This window comes from Ascaphus truei, chromosome 7 (genome assembly GCF_040206685.1).
Source record: "Ascaphus truei isolate aAscTru1 chromosome 7, aAscTru1.hap1, whole genome shotgun sequence".
NCBI classification, from domain to species: domain Eukaryota; kingdom Metazoa; phylum Chordata; class Amphibia; order Anura; family Ascaphidae; genus Ascaphus; species Ascaphus truei.
The window spans coordinates 96677552-96702350 of record NC_134489.1 but is presented as its reverse complement, the minus strand read 5'-3'; the positions used below and the strand labels follow the sequence as shown (position 1 = coordinate 96702350).

The window sequence follows — 24799 nt, the reverse complement described above, 5'->3', positions numbered from 1 at the left end:
GTAAACTAGTTAAAAGACTCACAATTTTAAAACTAATCAAAGACCTGTTAGCCATTTAATTTTTGGACAGGCCAGCAACTCAATGGCATGCACTGAAGAACTTGCATGCAATAATGGGGTTAAAGTTAACTATTCTATTTATAAGATGGACATGTGGCATCATTTTTGTTTGCAAGACCCTGTTACAAAAATGTGTAAACATTTGATCTTACTGTGGCGTTAGATTAATTTCCCAGTGACTCCATTACTTTCAAATATATTTCCCCACTAGCTTACAATATGAAACTTCCCAACTTAACAGTTTTCAGTCTTTGCATACTGGAAAAAAAATGCAAGTCTTTTGCTGATTTTAACCTTTCTGTCTTCTTACAGATTCCAGTCAAGAATACACTGATTCCACTGGCATAGACCTACACGAATTTTTAGTGAACACATTGAAAAGCAATCCCAGGTAGGACACTGTGATCTGGGGTATTACTTTAAATGTTTGGCCGTGTGTTGACCCAACTACTTTAAGAAACCAAAGTTGCCCAAAATCTCCTTCGTGAAACGCAGGCTATATTATGCGAAGCAACACATGTTTAATCTTTAATATCATCCAGCCTATTAATACCATAGCCACCTAAGCCCATTTAAAGGTTTAAATTGGGTTGTGACGCTAATATTGACTTTAGATATTCACTCGTCCTGAAAAAGCTGTGCTATGCTCACTCCGGGATCGTTATTAAAAAATAAAAAGCCGTTCCCAGCTCTCTGAATGCTGGTAGGATCACATGCAGGTATAATGTGTATTTTATGTTATCTGTTACATTGATTGAGTATATTGCTATCTTATCTGCCTTCCATGCAAAAGCCCTGTAACCTATTACTCTGTGAAAAGGCTAAAGAGGAATGAGCATTCCACTTCTGCATAAAACTTTAAGAAATGTTACACTACTTTCAGCTCAAGGCGATCACTGGGCTCTCTGCCGGTATTGTAGTAGACAATTTGTGGCTCAAGCCAAATGAAAGAATGAAAAGAGAGGTTGCAATTCTGTTGAGCAATACATAAAACTGCACACACTTTTCACAAGAGAGTGAAATTGCGACTTGTTTGGCTGATGCAAGCTTTCCCTTCTACACCAATGCTAAGCAGACGCTAGCATGGTCACTATAGTATTGTTCCCTTTCGAATTAATTAATACACATCATCCTTGTAGAGGTAACATTCATTAACCATTAATTAAACATTATTTCATCAATATACTGTAAGTCCGGATATAGGATAAAGTATCTGTCGTCCAAATGTAGCACAGGTTGAACTTGATGGACGCTTGTCTTTTTTTCAACCTCATCTAACTATATTCTTCTGCGTACTGAGGAAAAGGCAATTTAAATGATAATTGACATTATTTAAAAATCATACTTAATGAATATTATGTTTTGTTAATTCTGAGCTATGACGAAATAAACACTTAATTAGTTTTTTTTTTTTTTTTTAATAGAAATATCAAAAAAGTCCAAGTCAGGAACGGCATTTAGTGATTTAAAAAAAAAAAAATATTTTTTAATGCACTTAATAATTTTTTTTTACCTCTACAATGACAATAATATATTAGTAAACACACCAGGACTTGTTCAAAAAGTTTATTACCAAGGTCAACATTTCGGCTCACCAATGAGAACCAAAACGTTGATCTTGGCAACTGAAGCACCCGGGCAGTACACCGTTTTCAGTGGAGTCCCAGTTTAATCCACGATACAGACCAGTGGTGCTCAACTCCAGTCCTCAGGCCCCCCAACAGGTCAGGTTTTCAGGATATCCCAGCTTTAGCACAGGTGGCTCAATCAGAAGGTCTGTTGAAGACTGAGCATCTGATTGAACCGCCTGTGCTGAAGCAGGGACTACTTGAACCGCCTGTGCTGAAGCAGGGACTACTTGAACTGCCTGTGCTGAAGCAGGGACTACTTGAACTGCCTGTGCTGAAGCTGGGACTGATTGAACCACCTGTGCTGAAGTGGGGATATCCTGAAAACCTGACTGGTTTTGAAGATGAGTTGGCACCCCTGATTTTTTTTTTTGTGTGTGTGTGTGTGTGTGTGTGTGTGTGTGTGTGTGTGTGTGTGTGTGTGTGTGTGTGTGTGTGTGTGTGTGTGTGTGTGTGTGTGTGTGTGTGTGTGTGTGTGTCAGAATTAAATAAAATGTATCTACAATTTTTCTAACACATCGTGAGACACAAGCAATAAAATCTGCCTCACGTTTTGAGCCAAAAAACAGCCCTTTCTCAAAATATATATTTAAGAAGTGCCCAAAACACTTCTTTGAGGTGGATTCCATAATGTATCTTCTCTTTCGGTTTACAGTACCCACCTGCTGGGCTCACTGCGTCTCTTAACTACCTCTTTATGCAGTGTATCCAACACCCGTCTCTTATTAACCTCTTTTTATTTTATTCTTCTACCAAATGTAAAAACCTCCATTACATTTGCTGTTTTGGTTTTTATACAAAGCATTTATATAAATGCCATACTTCTTGTGTAATGTTCTGTGTAATATCTTGCACGTTTATAAATAAGCGATGATGATGGTTATAATGATATATATCATGTCTCTAACTAGTTTAGAGCTTAACAGGCTCAGTGTGTTGTTTTCCATCGCCCAAAATGCCATTAAAGAGGCAGTAACGTATCGTACCTAAATGAATTTCGAATGAATAGAGCACTACATTTAATACTTTGTGACGGCTGCCATAGTACTACTGTACAATTATACTGTATCTGTCTTACCTTGGTGCTGAGAACACTCAGTCTTTCTATTTACACACGACAGCAGTATTAGAAATGTTTATCGTTACGGTGTAATTGGCATTGCATGGCATCCGTTTTAATGCTTGAACAAATTTAGACATTATGCAATTATGGATTATGAGATTAGAATTTCTCGTCGCGATTCCTAGAACAGTTTTTATTTTGCTCGCTGCAGCAATTTCCAAATGATCCAGACCTGCCTTTCTGAGTAAAATACCTTGATGTAATTTCACATGAATGGAAGCATGGTTTGTATTTTTATTAACACTTGACATGTCAAAACTATTTGGAAACACTGTTTTCTCCTTCTTTTTTTTTTAATTTTTTTTTTAATTTTTTTTAGGGACAGAATGATGCTGCTGAAGTTAGAACAAGATATATTGGATTTTATTGGTACAAACGAGTAAGTTTTTGTTAAGCATGCTCCTATTGGCATACTTTCGTATGGTATATGTGAATTTGTTCAACAAGGATTCATTTTTAATTTCCTGTTTTTAGAATTCAACGTAAAAAATTTCCACCAATGACGTCTTACCATAGAATGCTATTACACCGGGTCGCTGCCTACTTTGGGCTGGATCACAATGTTGACCAGAGTGGGAAATCCGTCATTGTAAACAAAACCAGTAATACACGAATGTAAGTTGTAGGTTTTCCACGTTGTGCTGAACATCAGAAACTCTCGTTGTGTTTAATATCTTACCAAATTGTAAATGGTTGGTTGCAGACTATAGAGCAGGGGTGGGCAAGTCCAGTCCTCAAGAGCCACCAACAGGTCAGGTTTTAAGGATATCCCTGCTTCCGTACAGGTGGTGCAGCCTTTGACTGAGCCACTAATTGAGCCACCTGTGCTGAAGCAGGGATATCCTTAAAACCTGACCTGTTAGTGGCCCTTGAGGACTGGAGTTGCCCACCGCTGCTATGGAGGATAATTTTGTGTTCTTGCCTAATTTTCTCACCTCCTGTTTATGTTCTTTTTTCCTTGGCCTTTTCTATGTGTAAATGCTAGTATTTTGTAATTGTTCTGTGACCATAAAGCATAATAAGGATGTTCATAAAGTTAGGAGGTAATAATGGCAATTATCACCTCAATGTTTCTGATGTAGATATGTGCTATTACTAAAGGCATTTACAGATTATCCATTTTGCACTCTGCATTTGCTTAATCTGGACTAATAAAAAAAATAAAGGCAAAATATTGGAAGATTTGGCAGTGTTACTTGCAAACACATCTTTACCATTTATGTCTGCTGTAGTGACAGCTTCCATGTAGTTACCTCCGTTCAGCACCTTTTGCATCATGTACAATAAATATTTGAGATCTAAATGTATAAATGAGTGGGTTTTTTTGTTTTTTGTTTTTTTTTAATTAGTATTTTCATTAAAGGAGATCTAGGAATATTTTTATTTTGTGCTGTCGTCGGCATGGAGGATGGCAGAAGGCCTCAGAGCCGATTCTCGTTATCCTGGGTTGAGTAAACCTGGTATTCTTCCATAATAAAGTTTTATCTTTTTGTTTTTAGTCCAGATCAGAAATTTGAAGAACATATTAAAGACGATAAGAATGTAGACTTTCAGAAGCGGTACATTCTCAAGAGAGATAACTCTAGTTTAGACAAGGATGAAAACCAGGTTGGTGCAATAGTCTTCCTTCTCTATCTACTATCATATCAATATGGCAAGGGATGCCTGAGTACATAACTAAATTACTTCTCTGCACAGATGAGAATGAGATTAAAGGATGACAGAAGGAGCAAATCGATTGAAGAACGAGAAGAGGAATATCAGAGAGCAAGGGAGAGAATATTTGCACAAGAGGCAAGTTTTATAAAGGGTAATCTATTTTTTTTCCCCAAATGATTTAGTGGCAAAGTCTTTTGGTAGTATGTTCAGTGGAAGGTTAGAAGCAACACAGTAACAGTGCTGAGTAGTTTTCTGCCGCAGAATAGCCTTCAACTATACAGTATTTTGATGGCGCTGAGCCATGACATTTTTTTCCATTGTTAATATTCGTTTCCCCATATAATTTTTCAAGAAGTAATCAGAACTAGGATACTGGTATATGTACCTTGTAATATGCCTTTGTTTGTTTTTTGATGTTGAACATCTGGGGAGATTAAAGAAGTATTTATTAGCAACAATAATTTGCGGAATAAGTTATTTCTCTAAAGTTTTTAGATGTCGAAATCTTTATGTAGAATATACTTACTTTGGCATGGTGTACTAAACATGGCCCCAGTTGTGAAGCTACCTAATGAGTATAGTATTATGGAATATAGGAATTACATGGCAGAGGGTGTACTGTACATATGTGTTGGTAAGTACAGCAGGGCTGCATGTTTAATACTTTGCTTGGTCTCTTGCTGTTTTGCATAGGATCTTCTATAATAATTTTGCTCAATTCCAACAACCTAAAATTCAGCATCATCATTCTATTATCATTGACCTTGGTTACGTTTGTTCTTGTATATTTGAATGCCTTGGTTTTCTTTCTGTTTGTTTTTTTTTTCCCCTTTTTGCACCATAAACTATAACAAGTTAACAGTGTCCCTTTTTTCCATTAGTCATTGTGTTCTCCGGAGAATTACCTTACGGATAAAAGGTAGGAGACATTTAGACTTTGTTAATGATAAATCATTTGAATGTAAGTTGCAATAAATTAAGCTGCTGTTTTTGTTAAAAAATACCAACAGAATTCAAGAGGAAGAGACTAATAGTACACAGCAAAGGCGGCAGATATTTAGGTATTTAATATTTCTTTAAATCTTCCTTTCTCTGCATGTTTTTTCTATTGTTTTCTCGTAGCATTTTTGGCCAAGTGGCATACATCGTTACAGCCCAGTTGTGTAAATTGCAGGATCAATAAAGATGCTTCAGGTAGATCAGGAAACAGCCACTACAGCAGTACTGAGAATGACATGAAGTACTCTGAACCCCGCCCGTGGAGCAGCACGGACTCTGATAGCTCCATCCGAAATCTGAGGCCAGCTGTCACCAAAGCCAGCAGCTTCAGTGGGATTTCAGTTTTGACAAGAGGAGATAGCTCTGGAAGCAGCAAAAGCACAGGCAGGCTTTCCAAAACAGGTATAATGGGGCAGTGCAAGAGAACGGCTGCCAGCAGCACTTTTGCTTGAGTGCTTTTGCCTGTGTGGTTGCGTGAACGTACCGCCACGTTGTAGTCTTGCAAGCCCTGTTGTTGGTCCATGTGGGTTGGATGGAATAACCCCTTCGCTGCAAGAGGAGCCAGCAGCAATGCGTCCCAGGCCCCTCTGACAGCCAAGGGGTTCTAAGGTACGGGAGGAAGTTTCTTGCAAAGACCTTTTAATTATCCTTACTTTTTTTTGCACCTAGGTGTGTAAAGCAGTTACCGCTGCGAGGGTTTAATTTAAACTTTCCTGCTGGGGTGGCACATTGTGTTACAATATATTGCTTGCCCTTTAGTAGCAAAGCGATTTCTCTCACACACGTTTTCATTTTTACCATATCCCTTATATAATTTGTTGCAATACAAACCTTTTCTAACCTTCTGTAAGATGGTAAGCAAGCATTCAAGCATGAAAGTCTTGGGCCTGATTTAATGCATTTATGTGGCATTTGCACATATTTATTGTCACACTGGTGGGGTTTTTTTTTTTTGTTATTTTCTTGCCAGCATTAAAAAGCCCACAAAACCCAGTTAAATCCCATTTGCTGTGTAAACTGTTATTAAAAGCAAGACAACGTGGTCTGTTTGCTTTAGTTCACCATCAGCAGGGTAAATTGAGCATTTTCAAACTGGCAAACGAGCATCAGGGATTATTACTCAATTTAAATTCTTGCTATCTTCTGGTGTCGCGCACAAATGCGTTACCGATTACCCTCTTTACAGCTGTACCCCTAAAGTGTAGTTTGGAGTTTAATATGTACCCTTGCACAATCCATATCCGATCACGCAAGGTTGCAACATTACTACAAGAAACAAAACTGTGTGTGTGTATACTCACCCACCCACATACATACACATATTTAAAGATCTTTGTACAATTGCTGTAGGGACTGATGGTGCTTTCATTGCCTATCACAAGCTTCATGCCACTGAAATGTTTGAAATGTGTTATTTCTTGTTGGCCATTAACCTCTAACAAAGCCAGCATCACATAACAAACCTGAAAATAATCGGCAAAAAGAAGTGTCATTGGGGCAAAACAAGTTTACTCGGTCACCGTTACATGGGTTTGTAAAGTGATAGAAAAGGATTAGTTGCTTCAATGCTGCTAAGCTTACACATTCATAAAAAATAATGTAGGTGGACATGTTTTTTAATTTTTTAATCTACCTTTAAAGGAATTATTTAAATGTAGCAATCTATATACAAGTATTGCGTAGTTTCCCAGATTGTTCAAATGCCCTGCTGTTGCCTACATTATTTTGAGTGTTGCATTGTGTATAAGTCAGTAATAGCAAGTCGGCTTTGTGCGTTAGTTTGTGCACACATGATGCTTGGGTAAAAGTTAGACACGTGGTGATTCTTTGTAGTTGATCACATTTGGAGACAAATGATATATTTGTGCCACTTAAGTATATGCTAATGACTTTCAGTGCTGCTTACTAGCTGAATCTCTGCAAAATGGCTTGAGTTGCATGATTTGGCTGCTTAAAATATTGCTCTTTGTCCATGTATAACCAGTGACAGGAAGTAGTAGTTGCATGTTTTGCTTTTATGCCTAAGCTACAGTTTCTTATTCTTATGCATATTTAAATGTGCATGTTTCTATCTATCTGTAGGTATAAAAACATTTTTCATTGCTCCTTTCCCTAGGTTCAGAGTCTTCTAGTAGTGTAGGGTCATCCACTGGTTCTCTTTCTCATACCCAGCAGCCTCTTCCAGTAACAGCTATAAACCAGCCTTCTCATGGCACACCTGCAGTCTATCCACCCGTCAGCACTAGTAATTCTCTTTCCTTTGATGGTGGCATAAGTGGGCAAGTGACTCCTACTAGCACTAGCTTCTTTTTGCTTCCCTTGGAAGCCACAGGCATTCCACCTGGCAGTATTCTGATCAACCCACAAACAGGTTTGTACCCAGTGGAAGCATCACAGCATGTCAGGGGGACAATGTTTGTTATGGAAAAAAGCTGAATGTTTTTTTTGTTTTTGTTTTTTTCTTGGCTGTTCTGCTTAATTGTTTATTTTTAATAAGTATATGCAATGTTATTTTGGGGACATAATGATTAGGATTATAATGCAGCGCTTGGATTAACCTGTTCCCTGCTAGACAGTCCAGCAACACACTGCAATGCAATGAGCTGCTGGTGTCTGTTGGGCAGCAGACGCACTGTATTCCTACAAGGGTTTTTCTGTGCATGGGGACGTCATTGTGACTAACTCCCAGGGAACATTTTTTAACTTTCCATCCTTAATTGTTCCTACCATGTGTGAAAATGTTTGTGTTGGCTAGATTTTATCACAATTATTTTCCATTTTTTGCATACTAATTAAATTGAATGTTTACAGTGATTTATATTCATGTATTCTACATTTTTTTTTGCATGACCATTGGTTTTCTGAAGTAAAATTCTGTTTCAAATGTAGGGCATGCAGTGAAAAAAATGTCGTATATGTGTATGTTTGTTGGGTCCTTATGAATAAATTAGGATTATTTTATAAACGTTCTCAGCACATTAAAATGAATATTAAAGACTATAACACAGCCAATTTATCAAGTGCGTGAAGGGTGAAAAAACATCTGCTACGTCTGTAAATGCCCCTGTGGAGAATCTGTACAAATATCTTTCCAACATAGTATAAAGATACATCAAAATGAAAATGTAGCCCGTACTAAGTGGTCACCAGCAAAACAGTATTCACTGATACAATGGCCACCTTAACACAGTCAATAATTGGCAAGCCTATATATATATATATATATATATATATACATACACACACACACACACACACACACACACACACACACACACACACACACACACACACACACACACACACACACACACACACACTTTTATAGCTTTCTTTTTATATACTTTCAACACAAACTGAAGCTGTCCTTTACCTGAAGTAAGATTGTGCAGGTCCTTTTGTTTTCGTTCAATTCCATGATGGCTGTTTTATGAATATAAAAAAAATCTACATCACAGGTGTATTCCTCCAAACGTTAATGGCATGTGGTGTTTCTCATCAGGCCAGCCGTTCATAAACCCGGATGGCACTCCAGTAGTGTACAATCCCCCTGTAACTCAACAACCTGTTAGGACCCAAGTGCCTGGACCCCCCCCACCTCCTCCCCCAGCACCCCAGCAACAAGCCACCAATCATATACTGCCACAGGTACGTACAACAGGAGAAGTAATCGCGGTGAATGTTGTGATAGATAATATACCAAATGTATGACGTTGATAATTGCGGTCATTAAATCCCAGGTATGTTCTAGGTGAAATTGACCATGCCAAGGTTTCCTTCCTTATACACTTCATGCATTTCAGTCTTCACAAAGACACTCAAAGATAAAATCGTACTTAACCAAATTCTCTGCCATTGAACCGCCAAAGACTGTGGGGCTTACATACTGTATGTAGTCCTCGTGATGGTGGGATATAGCAAAGTGAACTTATTACGCAGGTAATGTATTCATTCATAGTCATCATTGCAAAGGGGTGCGTTGAATGAGGAGACGTAGCCTATTCACCAACACACTGGCTTTAAATTGTTGGAACCCGTTTACCAGTTCTAGGCCCATAGTTAACTTACAACGAGATGTTCAGTGCCTCATGCACATTGTGATAAATTGTTTTCAGAAGGGGTACGTTGTTGCTTAAATTTGTGCTGTGTACCAGATTGCAATCTTGGGTAAATAATACCTGTGTTTTCAATACTTTTGCTCCAGTCGTAGAACTTTGAACTACTACATTAGGTTCTGCTTCCATTCAAGGACATACTGTATTTTAGAAACGTGTGTTTGTTAATAATATGATAGTTACACACAGAAAAATATTTTGCAAGCATTTTAGTTTCCATTCTTATGTAAGTAAAGCTATATGAATGGGCAACCCATATCCCGGGGTATAATGGGGATGGGCTAAAACAAATCTCACCACAATAACGATATAAAGAAATGTATCATAACGTTGTATAGCACGATACATCCAGTAGGAATGCTATTAAAAGCATTTCCTTGTTTCTTTTACTGTAAACTAGAATTAATTCAAAAATAATTTATAATAAATCTAAAATGTAGAAGAATGTATTTTATTTTGTTGAGCGATGAAGATGTCAGAATACTGAAACGGTGGCAGTTGTGGTGAGAGCTGCTAGTGTGGACATCAGTAGACCGCAGCTCGAGATGAAAACGGAATAAAAAGACGAAAAACATTCGAGAACACAGATAAGAGTTCTATTCAAATAGATTTAAAAAAAGAAGAAAACACCAATGATGTACAGTACCGTGTCCTTACAGAAGAAGTAACTAAGCCAATAAAATCCATGAATAATGAGAATGTTCCCTAGGAAGATAGAATGACAACCGAAGTCTTGAAAGTAGCTGGGGAAGTAGAGAAATCCTCGCAAAACTCTTCATATGCTGGTTAATTCATAGATTACAAAAAAGCATTGGATTCTCTCTACCCCTTAGCTGTCTTAAATGCATTAAGAAGTCAAAATGTTGAAGTATATTTTGATAATATAACATTTATGAGAATGGCACATAAACCATTAGATTACATGAAGATACAAGCAAGATAAGGATCGGCAATGGTGTGTGACGGGTGGGGACACGGTCACCAAAGCTTTTCACAGCAACCCTTCAAGAATTAGTCAAGACATTGAATTGGCAGTAAAAAAAGGAATTTAAAGCAGTGGTGAATACTAGCTACAATTTGCAGACGACATTATTTTTGCCACAAGACCAGAAGATCTCCAGAAACAAATCGGAGACCTTGCATAGGCAAGTAAGAATGTGGGTAAGAATATGAATCTCGGCAACACCAATGGGATTTTTAACAAATGTGTCAACTCTGTATAAAGATCGACATAAAGGGAATAGAACTACAAGAAGTTGAAAACCGGCTGCCTGTGCCAGCAAGTATCAAGAGGGATTGATGGGAACCGGTCCAGTAAAATCAATAGGCAGCTGAAGATGGGATGGAGGGAGAAGGAGCGGCTCAGTGAGTAAAGACACTGATTTGACACTGAGATTGTTGCATGGGAGCCTGGTTCAATTCCCGGTGTCTGCTCCTTGTGACCTTGGGCAAGTCACTTGATCTCCCTGTTCCTCGGGCATCAAAAACATAGATTGTAAGCTCCACGGGGCAGGGACCTGTGTCTGCAAAATGTCTCTGTAATGTGCTGCGTATAACTAGCAGCGCTATACAAGAACATGCTATTATTATTATTTGGAAGAAATGACACAAATGTAATGACCGGGGAGTCACGCCACCCTCGGCGTGCTCCCCACTTAACCGCGGTTCCGCCGGGCTCTTCCGCGCCTCGCAGTGATTCTTCCTCCATGACTCCGATCGCCATCTTGCCCAGGCGCGTGCGCGCACGTCAGCGCTCCCCTTCTAGTGCCGGGTCTGGGCGTGTGCCCGGTCACGCGCCCGCAGGTGCAGCCACACGGAGGCGCTCCAGCCTCTTAAAGGCACATCTCCTCTTTTTAATGCTGCAATCAAATGTTCCCTTTCCTCTAGTCCCTCCTCCAGGAGCTCCTCTGGACCTATCCCTGTCTCAGCCTGGCCCATTCACACACCCCCACCTTGCTACTCTGCCATTGGACCCTCTTGCCTATATATACCCTGCAGCTTCATTAACTCATCGGCTGAGCATAGAACCAGTTGTTCTCATCACTCTCTGCCTCCCTAGTCCTGTCTTGTCCTGTCTTGTTTTGCAATCTTCCTCGTGTACCGAACCGGCTTCCTCTACGACTATCCGCACCTCTGGCATCCCGAACTTGGCATACGGCAATAAGACTCTCCGCACCTCTGGCACCCCGAACCCGGCAAACGGTAAACGATTACGTCCCTCTCTCTAACCCCGGACTTGGCGAACAGCACCCTCTACCATCCGTACCTCTCCTGCCCCGACTCGGACTCCCAGACCACTCTACTCTCAAGACGCGCCCTCGTGGCTGTGGGTGGCGTTATATCCGATCCCACCTCAGCACTGTGGTCCCGCCTCGTTTGTGGTGAGCTCGTCCTGACAACAATCTGGAAAATTGTGCATCAGGGAAAGTTTTCAGCCAGTGTATTCTGCTTGTGCTCTCATATGGATGTGAAACTTTGACCGTAAATGCAAAAGTAATTCAGAAGCTTCAGACAAATCGAAGTATGAGAAATACTGGGCGTAACCCAGAGAGACAGGAACAATAATACATTAATTTGGAAGAAAACAAGTCTGTGACCATCACGAGGGGATATAATGAACATGGCAATGAGCCTGACATAACGCAAGAAGAAAGGACTATCGTTGAATGTGGAGTGTTCGACTGGAGTCCAAGGGATATCCAGAAACCAAGGTGACGACCAAAAGCAAGAATGGAGTATGAAATTGGGTAAATTGTTTGAGCAACGTGGAGAAGCTCTGCAACCACAGTACCTGGAAAATCATTGGGGAGGCCTTCATTCAGCACTGGATCTACGAGGACTCAAGATACAGGTTCAGTACATATATAAAAAGCACTCTGATAAGTCAGATATGGGTGGAGAGTTGGAAGATGGCGCAGCACCCCATCAGCAGAAATAGTAGAGTGGGGTTCATGCAGGACCCCTTGATCAGCACCATCTAGGTTGAGCCACATGAAGAGCTTCTCCATTCCTGCTGTGCTGAAACAGGAAGTGATGGAGCAGAAAGTAGATGTCTTGCTGCAGCATTGGCCAGGCACATACTAATACAGCAATAAAAGACAAATCGCCTTAGTCATTATTTTTTTTTTTATTGCCACAGTATTACTTTCAAGCAAGTGAATTGCCCAACGGTAGGGTATAAATAAATCTTTTTACTTGTAATTGTCATGTGTTGAAGCATTTTCGGTTTGTGTGCACCTTGTAATCTCACTTGAAAAATCACTGTACAGTGACGCCCTCAAGGATACAACAGTTGAGTGTTTCTTGATGGTTTTCAATAGTAAATAAGCACTGAGATTCACCTTGAAATCAAACTTAAATGCTAAATCTTTGTCACAACAATGTTCATAGAGAATCACTATTGGCTTTTCCTTTAAAGAATGGTCAATTTGTTTTGGTTTAAAGTGAGTGAATGTCTTGTTTTTTTGTTTTGTGTTGTTTGTTTTTTCCACTTAATCTATTTTTATCTTAGATTCCAAATGCAAGAAAGTATTCTTTTTATATCTATATCTCAACGGGTATCTACAAAACCTGACTACATTTGTTTTTGAGTATTTGTTATTTATATAAGATTTTGTGTATGTAAACACATAACCACAAAACATTTCAATTATTGCATATTCTGCTTAAAAAAAAAAACAATATATACATTATTAGAAGTTCTTTTAAAGAAGTGTTCACGTCTTTACCAAACTCGGCATTGTTAAAAGTAATTTAAATATCCTTAAGCACCATTTTCCTTTGAAACAATAACAATAGTCCCCCCCCCTCCCCCCCCAGATTTGAAACATGGGTTCTACAGAGCGGAACCACATTAATTTCAGCTGCAGGGACCCCTCATCTTCCTGAGATGTTTGCATCAGTTTCTCTCCTGGTTAAAGGCCACGTGTCCTGTGGGCCAGTAGGATGCGGTGTGAGATGCCGTTGGGTCTTCCTGTTGGCCCGCTGGACCTTTTTTAAACAGTCATTTTCTGTGCCCGGCCGGAGCTGCTAACGACATCACCTTCAGATGTAAGCATCTCGGGAAGCCGGGGGTCCACGGAACTGAAATCAGTGCCGTTCGACCCCCTGCTTCAAACCTAGTTTTAAATAAAATAAACGAGGTAAATGCTACTTTAAGCTCTAAAATGGGGTGGAGGATTCGCTCGACATTTTTCTCGTCGACCTCTCGGCTTTGTTAAAGGTGCGGTGTCACGTGGGACCGAAGGGGAATAAGTGGCAGGGATGTGTTAAAGAAAAATGAAATGCTCTGGGCCTTAAAAAGAATCCGACTACTGCTGATATTGGCTCACTTTAGTCCCTTGCGGGATTAATCCAGTAGGGAAACGAGCTTCTCGTGTTTAATTGCTATTCTGTTATGGCCCGTTTTCTGAACATTTAGAAATGTTTCTCAAGTTCTTTATTTACCCTTCTACTTTTTATGGATGAGGTGTAAGGGGTGAAGTTTTCCACCCAGGGCTGTGATTTTGACACTTTAAAAAAAGATTGGAATGGCAAATTCAGGACAGTAGTAATAATAATAATGTGGATAGAGAGGGTGCTAGTCGGGTATTGAGGGGAAGGGCATTCCAGAGGTGTGGGGCATGTAAATATGAATAACTCCTGGTATAAAGCTGATTTATCTTAAGTGTTTCCCAAATTCATTTTTCCTTGGTTATTAACCATGTTTGTCCAACTGTTACTCCTTCAGACTATCCGATCTCTGCAGTCTTCTACGCAACCTGTTCAGTACTCCGCAGTCTCTTATCCACCACCCCCGCTCCTGCCAGTCTCACCCACCCAGCAGTACACTGTGGTACTATCTTCTGCTCTTATCTTCTGTGTACTTGTTATATGCTCATCTTGTGAGGTTTTCTGTTTGTGTGCATGTGTGTACAGTACATATGGAACACTTTTATTTTGTTTGTTTTTTAAGATGGAAACTGTTTGATTTTATCCACAAAAATCATGCCGATGCTAAATATATATATAATTTTTTTTTTTTTTCCATAAAACCTAATTACATGAATTCATCTATTTTCATTCTGTAGTGTACATTTATGGTGCTTTATTCTATAGCCATTAAAATGCTCTGAGGTTAATATACATTATTTAACAAGCCTATAAACATCACCTAGTGATCAGTGACATGAGTGATAAAGCTGAAAAGACTTTAGGGGCGCTGGTACGGGTTGGCGCCCTCGATTCGACTTGATCTCCCATTCAATGAAAGTTGATGCTGGATCTGGTGCGTTAACTGGTATCGGTGCTTGATAAATCACATTTGAAGTGAAGGGACATATTCATTTATTTATTTTTTTATTGCCAGTATAGTCTTTTACACGTGCGTCATTTGTTTGCACCTTCGGCAGAGATGGGTTTGCACATGAACTTTATAAACCACACAGAGGCGTGAGATTTAGCCTCCATGTTCCGTACAGCATGTGCGTCCAACATTGTACAGTCTTCAAAGAAACTGTTCCATCAGCGGCTCAAAAAGAGCGATCATGTATCATTCGGCTCACTGCACAACAAGCGGTTTAATGGTTTCAGAAACCCTTCCACAGCTCCATTTGTACACTCGCCTCCCTCAGGCCCCTGGGCTCATGCTGTGAGCACAGATACAGCTTGCTGGGGTAGAGATTAACTTGTATCTCATGTATGGGACCCAAATCTTCTCCAGCAGGAAACGTCTTCACAACATATTAAGTAGACTGGTTAGTCATACAAATGCTGTATATTTACAAGCTGTTTTATCATTGGCATTTGGGTTAGTGGTGTCATGGCTATTGTTTTAAAGCCTTTTTCTATTTTATTTATTTTTAATAAATAAGTTACCTTTTCTTTGTCTTCATCCTGATCATGTACAGCATCGCAAAACTAGCCATTCGTGTTAAGCTTTTGGGAAGTTCTGGATGCAACACACATTTTTGCAAATCCGCTTTCAAAGCGCAATTCAAGTGGGCCATTTATTTAAAAAAAGAAAAGAAAAAGATTGACGCAGGGGTCTCTGGAGCTGAACCCCGTTAATTTCGGTTCCTGGGACCCCCTGCTTCCCGAGATACGTACCTCCCGTATGGGCTACCAGCATCTCTGCAGTTTAAAGCTCCCGGTCACACGGGACAATAAGATAAAAGGGATGATGTTGCGGCTTCCTATTGGCTGGGACTTTTAAACCGCCATATTGTGACCTCAGCTGGGCTCCTATCGGCAGCTCCTATGGAGGTAATTATTTTGAGAAGCAGGGGTCCCCAGAGCTGAAGGCAACGCGGCTCCGGAGGCTTCAATCCTAAAAAAAAAAGCATAGTGGCGACTCTAGTCCCTCTCCATTTATTTTTTTGCCTTTAGGCTTTAGTGCCTTAATGTTTTTAGATTATGACTTAAACTTAAATATATATTTATTTGTACGGCATTTCTCTTATTTAGTAAGAAGCACCTCCAATGTGCCTTTAACTGGCCAGATCCTATATTACTAGGGCAAGAGGTTTATTTAATTATCTTAATATATAAACATTATGTAAGTAATCCGTATTCTTCCTGATGTGCCTGTAATCAGTTGCTGCACACGAGCAGTGAATTCCTCAAATATAAAATGGGTATTTATACTTAATTTTGTTTTTTATTTTTCGCAAGACTCATCCAACTCCCACTATGCTACCTTTGTCCCACAAAGTGAGTATAGAAACATTTACAACCTAGAAATAACCCAATCACTGTATGTTGAAACATGTTTGAGAGAAACTACAGATTTCATGAACAAATTATTTGAATAGTATAGTTAAATATGTTCACATCAGATTAGGTCAACAGATAGTCATCCTGTAATTACGGTTACATTATTATTCATTCTCAATAACCAGCCAATTCATTCTCTCATCTGTTTAAAATGTAAAAAAAAAATAAACGTTTCCTCTTTACTATTGCAGTATTAATCTTACAATACCATTTCAACGAATTTTCCCAAGGTTTACTGTACACGGGGAAAAACTGGCTAAATTACAAAAATGACAAACGGCATATTTTCATTAAGACAAACCAAACCAGTTTTGGAATTGTTATCCGTTTTCTTAATTGTTTTACTAATCAAAGGATCTCTGATGCATTGCTCCAAGCTATAATCTGAACAATGCATTCTATTCCTCCTTAGTATTAAAAAAAAGGGTCTTTGTGGGCAGTTATTTTAAAGCGACATTACATGGCGATCACCTTCAAAATAATAGTTGTTTTGCACTTGATGAGAAAAATGACCAAGGAGTAGATGGATTGTAGTAAACATTACTTTGGATCCCTTGAAATTATGGGAAGGTACAGTGTATACAGTATACAGCCGCAGTGGCCAACTCCAGTCCTCAAGGGCCACTAACAGGTCAGGTTTTATGGATATCCCTGCTTCAGCACAGGTGGATCAATCCATGGCTCAGTCATTGACTGAGCCACTGATTGCGGCACTTCTGCTGAAGCAGAAATATCCATAAAACCTGACCTGTTGGTGGCCCTTGAGGACTGGAGTTGGCCACTGCTGTGATGTAGATCAGCGGTGTGCAAACTGGGGGGAGAATTTCATGGGGGGGGGCGCGGCGGTTACAGGGGCCCTGCGCTCTGCCCCACAGCATTTAAATTAAATGCCCGGGGAGGCGTGAGGCCTCTAACTCCCTTACCTAGTGTCGGACGGGTCTTCGCCGACGCGTCGCCATCCCGTGACGTCATTGGACGCCGTGTCCTTGTAGAGGGGGGGCGCAAACGCTCCCCGGCGGAACGCTGCGGCTCCCGGCAAGGAGGCGCAGCTCAAGAAGTTTGCGCACCCCTGATGTAGATGAACACTGGCCCTGTATTACTGTGTCCTATTAGAGAGAACATTCACGTCTAATGCTGTGCCTAGGACAGTGTTCAAACCCATTCCATTTGGGATTGAGCTATAGATCAATATTTCAAGTATTTAATACTCCTGCTTTGTAAATTATTTGACATTTCGAATTTGTATATTACCCTCTACTTTATGCTCATTCAAAATACATGTTGGTACTTGTAATGCTGCCATGCTTTTTTTGTGTCTTTTTTGTGTTTTTTTTTTTTTGTTTGTATGTTTTTAAATTTCATGTGTGTTTTTAGAGCATAATTTTTTTTTTTTAATTGTAGATCACAAAGCATTTAAATTGTGTTTTCTTTGTCCGTGTAGCAAGACAACCTGGGATCCCAGTTTAGCCATATGAGTCTTGCCAGACAGCCATCTGCAGAAGCGTCAGATGCTCATTCTACGATGTTCCAGTCAACAGTGGTGCTTCAACCTCCTCAACAGTCTGGGTACATCATGGCACCTCCCCCACCACCGCCACCACCACCTCTAGGGCAATCTGTCCCTCCTCCGAGTTACACTGCCTCCAGCCAGCCCATCAGCCAGCCGGTGCTGCAGCAGCAGGGATACATGCAGCAATCTCTTCAACAGGTACTGGCCTTGTAATGTATATCTACCCATCTATGTTAACACATTGGAAGTGGTGAGCAGCTTCTGTATGATTTGGGGATTTTACACAGTCTTCAATTGATCGTGCATGTACTGTGATGGTCTCTTTGCCATTTTTGTGCATAAATGTTCTCATTACAAAAAAGATCAAAAACGAATCTTGAGAAACATTGGTCAATTTTTATTTGTGTAGTACAGTAACGGCAATCTATGGTACTTTCCCCAAAGTAGTGGTTCTGTATTGGTATTTAATGGAAGCAGTTGGGGTAATTGGTCTGTAACCATGAACAGCAACAAACAGCAAATGGCGCACAGCCAGGGAGCCAGGTGGAATAAAAGTAAATGTCCTTTATTTCAGTGCATGACTGGTAACAAGAAAACCCCCATGGGGACAAAAACGCACCTCCTACGCGTTTCGGACCGGTAGGTCCTTTATCAAGGAGTCTGGTATATGGAGCAATTAAGTGTCTTATATACCCCTCATCTAATCATATAAAATATCACAAACCTGTTGAAATCGGGTCGCTCCCTAATGCGCATGCGCGTGACGTCATATCGAGCGCCACCGCTCCAGGACCAAAGTTCTGTGCGCGTGACGTCATAACGAGCGCCACCGCTCCAGGTACAAAGGCCTGTGGGTAAGACAGCGCCAACTCCGTGCCGCCACGTGCCTGCCAACACAGGGCAAGACAGCCGATATCAGGCTTGTGAACGGGCGGCAAGTCCCGCCCCCCCCGTGACGTCATCAAGAGCCCCGATTGGTCCAAGCGCGCCGCCGACCAACCAATCAGAAGGCCGGCTGATCGGTAGGCACGCCCACCCTCTGGGACTCAACGCGATGCCACAAGCAGGCGTGAAATGCCAGCAATGCATAGTATAATGAGCAGGCTAGCTGCAACCTATCTCGACCCTAGCCTGCTCATTATACTATGCATTTCTGGCATTTCACGCCTGCTTGTGGCATCGCGTTGAGTCCCGGAGGGTGGGCGTGCCTTCTCATTGGTTGGTCGGCGGCGCGCTTGGACCAATCGGGGCTCTTGATGACGTCACGGGGGCGGGACTTGCCGCCCGTTCACAAGCCTGATATCGGCTGTGTTGGCAGGCGCGTGGCGGCACGGAGTTGGCGCTGTCTTACCCACAGGCCTCTGTACCTGGAGCGGTGGCGCTCGTTATGACGTCACGCGCACAGACCTTTGGTCCTGGAGCGGTGGCGCTCGATATGACGTCACGCGCATGCGCATTAGGGAGCGACCCGATTTCAACAGGTTTGTGATATTTTATATGATTAGATGAGGGGTATATAAGACACTCAATTGCTCCATATACCAGACTCCTTGATAAAGGACCTACCTGTCCGAAACGCGTAGGAGGTGCATTTTTGTCCCCAGGTGGGGTTTTCTTGTTACCAGTCATGCACTGAAATAAAGGACATTTACTTTTATTCCACCTGGCTCCCTGGCTGTGCGCCATTTGCTGCTGTTTGTTGCTGTTCTTGGATTTATCTTCATGGCTGGCACACCACAACTACCTGCTTTGGAGTACACAGGAGTGGGTAAGAGACATTATTTTTGACTTCAATAGTTGAGTACTTGGATGTTATAATTTCCCATAGTGACTCACAGGTCATTTCAGACATATACCCACTCCTTATATCCAACTTTGGAGTTATTATCTACTCATTATCCTATTGAATGGAGTGTCACTGGGTGGAGCACCCCATTTGTTTTTCTCTTGGTCTGTAACCATGTAGGTTTTTACTGTGTGTTTTTTTTGTAAAAGAAGCTTTACATGGTAGGAAGGTTTTGGTTATGCATATCAATTTGCAGTCTTATGTTTTCTATTTGGGTTGGTTGCTGTTTTGCTTGCATCTAGTTTTAATAAACTAGTTATACAATGTAAAGCCTAATATCATAATGGCTTCTTGGCTAATTTGTTGAATGCTGTATAATTTATAAAAATTTGCAGAATCTGATCTATTCAGACAATGTGAGTTAACAGTGTTAATGCACTTTCCTCAGATGCAAACCTGCTATTGTACACCGAGCCAGTATCCTCACTCCAATCAACAATATCGACCAGTAACATCCGTCCAGTATAGCTCGCAACCAAACCAAGCACTGCCACAACCTCCACAGCCAACAGGTGTGTCAGAGTTTCTCTGCTGGTGTTTTGTAGCGCATGTTTGTTCAGTCGGCCTTCTTCTTTAAAATCAGTGATGTGTAGTTAGTGATGGCTTCATTAGCGAATCGCTGGGAGATTTTACAAGAGAGCAGTTACTCTTTAAAATGTTGCGATAAGTGGGTGGTGTATCGGTCTGCTGGCTGCACATCTGGAACAAAACAAATGACACCAGATTTATAGCGCTACCATGGGATTTTCGCTCCAGTTTTACAGGCAGACTTTGATACCCCTTCCCCGTAACACGAGTACTTTGGATTGAGTGAATCGATACACAAGTAATGCGTTAAAATGCACCACTTGTCATTATGTGACGTTTACAAGACCATGTCTCGCACGGGCACGTACTGGGTGAGAGAGGCCCTACAAAGTAGAAGGTTGCTGATAGAAAGGGCCACATACGATCTTTGAGCCATATGTTTTCCAATTCTGTTTTAGGTAAATATTGATCTGCTGATCAACGCTATATGTCGGTAGGTTACAGCTGTTCTTGATTATGGTAATGCAATTGGAAAATGTTTTGTTTCATTGCTGTCATTTGTATAATTTACCTCCAAATAAAAACACCACTTGTGAGAACATTCATGTGTCAGACAGGTCTGCAACCCTGCCTTTCCCCATTATCTCTTGGCATACTGTGCTTCAACTGCAGCCAGGGACTCTGGGTAATGACATGTAAATGAGCACAGTGTGTGCCACCTTGTCCATTTTACTGTGGATCCCATTAAGCTTAATCTGGTTCTTACTTTTTAAATCTAATTGTCTACTTAGTGTGGTGTTGCCTTCTTGAAAGCTGATGCTGTCTGCTCTCTGAATACATTCTTACGCACGTCTCCAGTAGAATTACTGATGTTTGTATGCAATGTTTCCTGTCATTGCTCTGACTTGAACTCGCTGGCTTGGTCCTGAGCAGTTGGATTCGGGTCCGGAGCGCTGTCTGAGAGGGTTTATGTTTCTCACAGTGAACCGGTCTCTTTTTCAGCTACTTTCTGGTCTCCTTGGATTCACAGTCTGGTTATATTAATTTCACAGTTCTGCCAACTTCATCAATATTGTGAGACCATATGTACCTTACAATATAAGCTTTTATATGAAACGTTCTTCTACGCAAACTATATTTGGGGATTTATTCCCCCTGGTATCAATTGCTTAATAGTGGTGTAAATTAAAAGTTTGCCAGTGCTTGGTTAATACCAGTGGGATTCTGCTGACCTAGTATGATTCTATGTTTATTTTACTGACCGCTATGTACTTTTAAATGTTGCAGAGCATCAATCTTTGATTTGCCCCTCACATTGTGCAATGCAGCAGCTCCTCTCTCCGGTGAGGGTGGAGGCTTTGCTAAAAACAAGTAAAGCTGTCTGCCTCGCTCAGGGGGAAGGAAAAATACTCAGGTTGTAATGTTTGAACCCACAGTTCAGGAGCGTTTGCAGACCAATCTTTGCCCACTGATTGGCTCACTAAGAGATCGTTGGGGGTATCTGCACACTTTTTTGTGGAATGAGGAAGAACTGATCACCCTCTGCAGTCCAACCACAGACTCTTAAGCTACTTTCAATTTTTTTGTAAAAAGGTGCCATTTTGATGGAGAACTAAAAATAAGTGTTCGAAAATGTTTTGTGTGGATTTTTTGCACAATGCAGTATTGATAGAGCAGCTAAAATAGCACGTTGTGTGCAGCACACAGCGCTTACAATGTAAGTGTTGTGTGGGAGTCTTAGACAAATTAGGAGTAAATATTTTAACCCAAAAGCTTGGCCCCTTGCAGATGCACTTATCAGAACACCCTCCTACTGTATCTATATGTTCCTCCTACCAATTAGATTGTAAGCTCTTCGGAGCAGGGACTCTTTTTTCCTAAATGTTACTTTTATGTCTGAAGCACTTATTCCCATGATCTGTTATTTGTATTTGTTATTTATATGATTGTCGCGTTTTATTACTACTGTGAAGAGCTATATAAATAAAGACATACATACAGGCATACCCCGTTTTAAGTACACTCCCTTTACGTACACTCCCTTTACGTACACTCGTGAGTACGTACATATATTTTTAATTGCACCATGCCCCTGTGTCCGTACACTCGCTTCGCGAGTTCGGACACTAAGGCTGCTTGACTTCGGCGCCCGATCTGTCGGCTATGTCCCCGCTGCTTGACGGCGGCGCCTGATCTGTCGGCTGTGTTCCTGCTGCTTGCCAGCGGCGCCCGAAGGGATCTCTGCCTGCAGCAGAATACTGTAAAGAGTGTAGTGTGCACAGCCCAATCCTCCTCCACTGGAGTGTCGTGTGTACATCTGCACAGCAATGAGCAATGTCACTGAAAGAAGCCCGAGTTCTCCCCAAGCAGACACCTTGCTACATGTGGTCAATGCCAAGGATAAGACCTTCCTTCCTGATCAAGGGGCGGCTTTGGATAACACACTGCAAGAAGCTGCAGCCCAATACAAGGCTGCTTTCTCAGAGCATAGCCGGGACAAGATTTCCTCTCCCCCATCCTGCCCCAGCTAAATAAAAAAAAACTATTGTTAATGTCTTCGAAATTAATTTTTTGAACTAAAAAATATGTTGCATGTCAGTCACACACATACATTACGTTGACTATTACATATCCAATTAATATCCCATGTAATACCATTGACAAATTGTGTTATAGTGCTTATTACTGTATAAAGAATATAGTGTACAGTACATGAACAAGTTTAACATAGAGAAATCTTGTACTGTACACACTGTAGATGTTTGTACATTTGTAAGATGAATATGAGGCAAAGTTACTGAATGAATGTATTTTGCAATAAGGGTGTAGAATACATACTATGGGGGATGTCACGGTCACAGCATGGGAAGTTGCAGGCATCTGTATCTCTGCTGAGCTTACCTGGGACAGTTTGTTCGTACTCCATGTGTGGGAACCTCACATCTCCCACAATCCCACCTCCGGTACAGGCGTAGTAGTCACGTGCAGATTCCCCAATAGGCAAACGCAGCTCGCGCATGCACCTGTCCGCACATCCTGAACCGGCTCCCTACCTGTACCAGAGCTGTGCGCAAGTGGGGAGACTACTGTACAGAAGACAGTACAGTAAGAGGATGTGAACTTAATCACTGGAAGCTGATCGAGGACCTGAGTAAGGGGGACAAAAATTGGCTAGAGCTGTGAACTAAAGTCATAAATAAATCAAAGTCATATATACATACATATATACACACAGTATTAAAGTCAAAGTCAAATTGATGCCTTCTATTTTGTTAAGCGCAATCCTGCTTAACACCTCATAATTCCACCTGAGCTGCACTTGCCAAGTGTTAATCACTCTCCTTTTTCCTGTACAGTATATTTTATTATACGTAATGGCAGATAAAAAGAAAACTCATATCTATTACTTTAGATATGAAGCTTAAAATGATTAAACTGAATTATGGTGTTTCTCAAGCGGAGATCGGCCGAAGGCTTCACTCGTACGACAGTTAATACTGTCATGAAGAGTAAAGACACAATTATTGTAGAAATTGAGTGCTACGCCAATTAACATAACAATTAGAAAAAGGGATAGCGTTGTTGCAGACATGGACTCTTAATAATCTGGATAGAAAATCAGACTACACGCAATGTTCCTATAAACCAGGCAATTATTCAAAGTAAATCCTTTAGCCTATTCAATGACCTGAAGGCTGAGAAAGGTGAGGCAGCAAAGGATGCAGAATTTGTTGCAAGCCTGGATGGTTTGATAGGTTCAAGAAGAGGGCTAACATACATAACATCAAAGTGCAAGGAGAGGCAGCGGCTGCAGAAAGCTATCCACGCGACCTTGCCAAAATAATTGATGACGAATGCTTCCTAAAGGATCACATTTTTAATGTGGACGAGACTGGTCTGTTCTGGAAAAAGATGCCTGCAAGAACCTTCATCGCAAGAGAGGAGAAAACAATGCCTGGCTACAAGGAAGCTAAAGATAGAATAACTCTTCTGTTAGTTGGCAATGCTTCTGGTACCTTGAAGCTCAAGCGTATGCTAATTTATCATTGGCAAAACCCTGGGGCTTTAAAGAACTACGTTAAAAGTAGACTTCCAGTGCATTGGAGGTCTAATAGAAAAGCATTGGTGACTGCAGCCCTTTTCGAATACTGGTTTGACACCTGCTTTGTACCGGAGGTGAAAGCCTATTGCAGGGACAACAATATCCCTTTCAGAATTTTGCTCCTTGTTGACAATGCTCCTGGGCACCCTCCAACGTTAAATGAGCTGAACCCTAACATTTGAGTGGAATTCCTACCACTGAATACCACCTCAATAGTGCAGCCCATGGATCAATGTGTCATAGCCACCTTCAAGCTGAACTACTTAAAAAGAACATTCAGCAAGTGTATTGCTGCAATAGACAGAGAAAAGGGACCAGGCCAAGAAGTCCTAAAGAAATTCTGGAAAAGCTACAATAATCTTGAATTGCATCAAAACTGTAAGAGATGCTTGGAAAGACATAAAGGAAACAACAATGAAAGGGGTCTGGAAAAACTATGCCCACACTTAGTTGATGATTTTGAAGTCTTTGAAGAT

General features: G+C 40.9%; 1 protein-coding gene across 13 annotated transcripts in view; it reads left to right on the top strand.

Annotated features, from left to right (window-relative positions):
• R3HDM1 (R3H domain containing 1) overlaps positions 1-24799 on the top strand; it is a 95853-nt gene that overhangs the window by 60432 nt on the left and 10622 nt on the right. For 10 of the 13 annotated variants that reach the window (XR_012802722.1, XM_075609515.1, XM_075609513.1 and 7 more), the window contains 13 exons: positions 373-451; positions 3131-3190; positions 3286-3426; positions 4311-4419; positions 4510-4605; positions 5352-5389; positions 5481-5531; positions 5645-5871; positions 7586-7840; positions 8972-9117; positions 14314-14418; positions 17779-18045; positions 20082-20205. Coding sequence is in view for 12 of the 13 variants with exons in the window: in XM_075609515.1 (XP_075465630.1) it covers positions 373-451; positions 3131-3190; positions 3286-3426; positions 4311-4419; positions 4510-4605; positions 5352-5389; positions 5481-5531; positions 5645-5871; positions 7586-7840; positions 8972-9117; positions 14314-14418; positions 17779-18045; positions 20082-20205 (1698 nt within the window). In the remaining variant the exon portion in view is untranslated. The remainder of the gene's footprint in view (positions 1-372; positions 452-3130; positions 3191-3285; positions 3427-4310; positions 4420-4509; positions 4606-5351; positions 5390-5480; positions 5532-5644; positions 5872-7585; positions 7841-8971; positions 9118-14313; positions 14419-17778; positions 18046-20081; positions 20206-24799) is intronic. The other 3 variants (XM_075609517.1, XM_075609519.1, XM_075609520.1) reach the window with 3 other exon arrangements.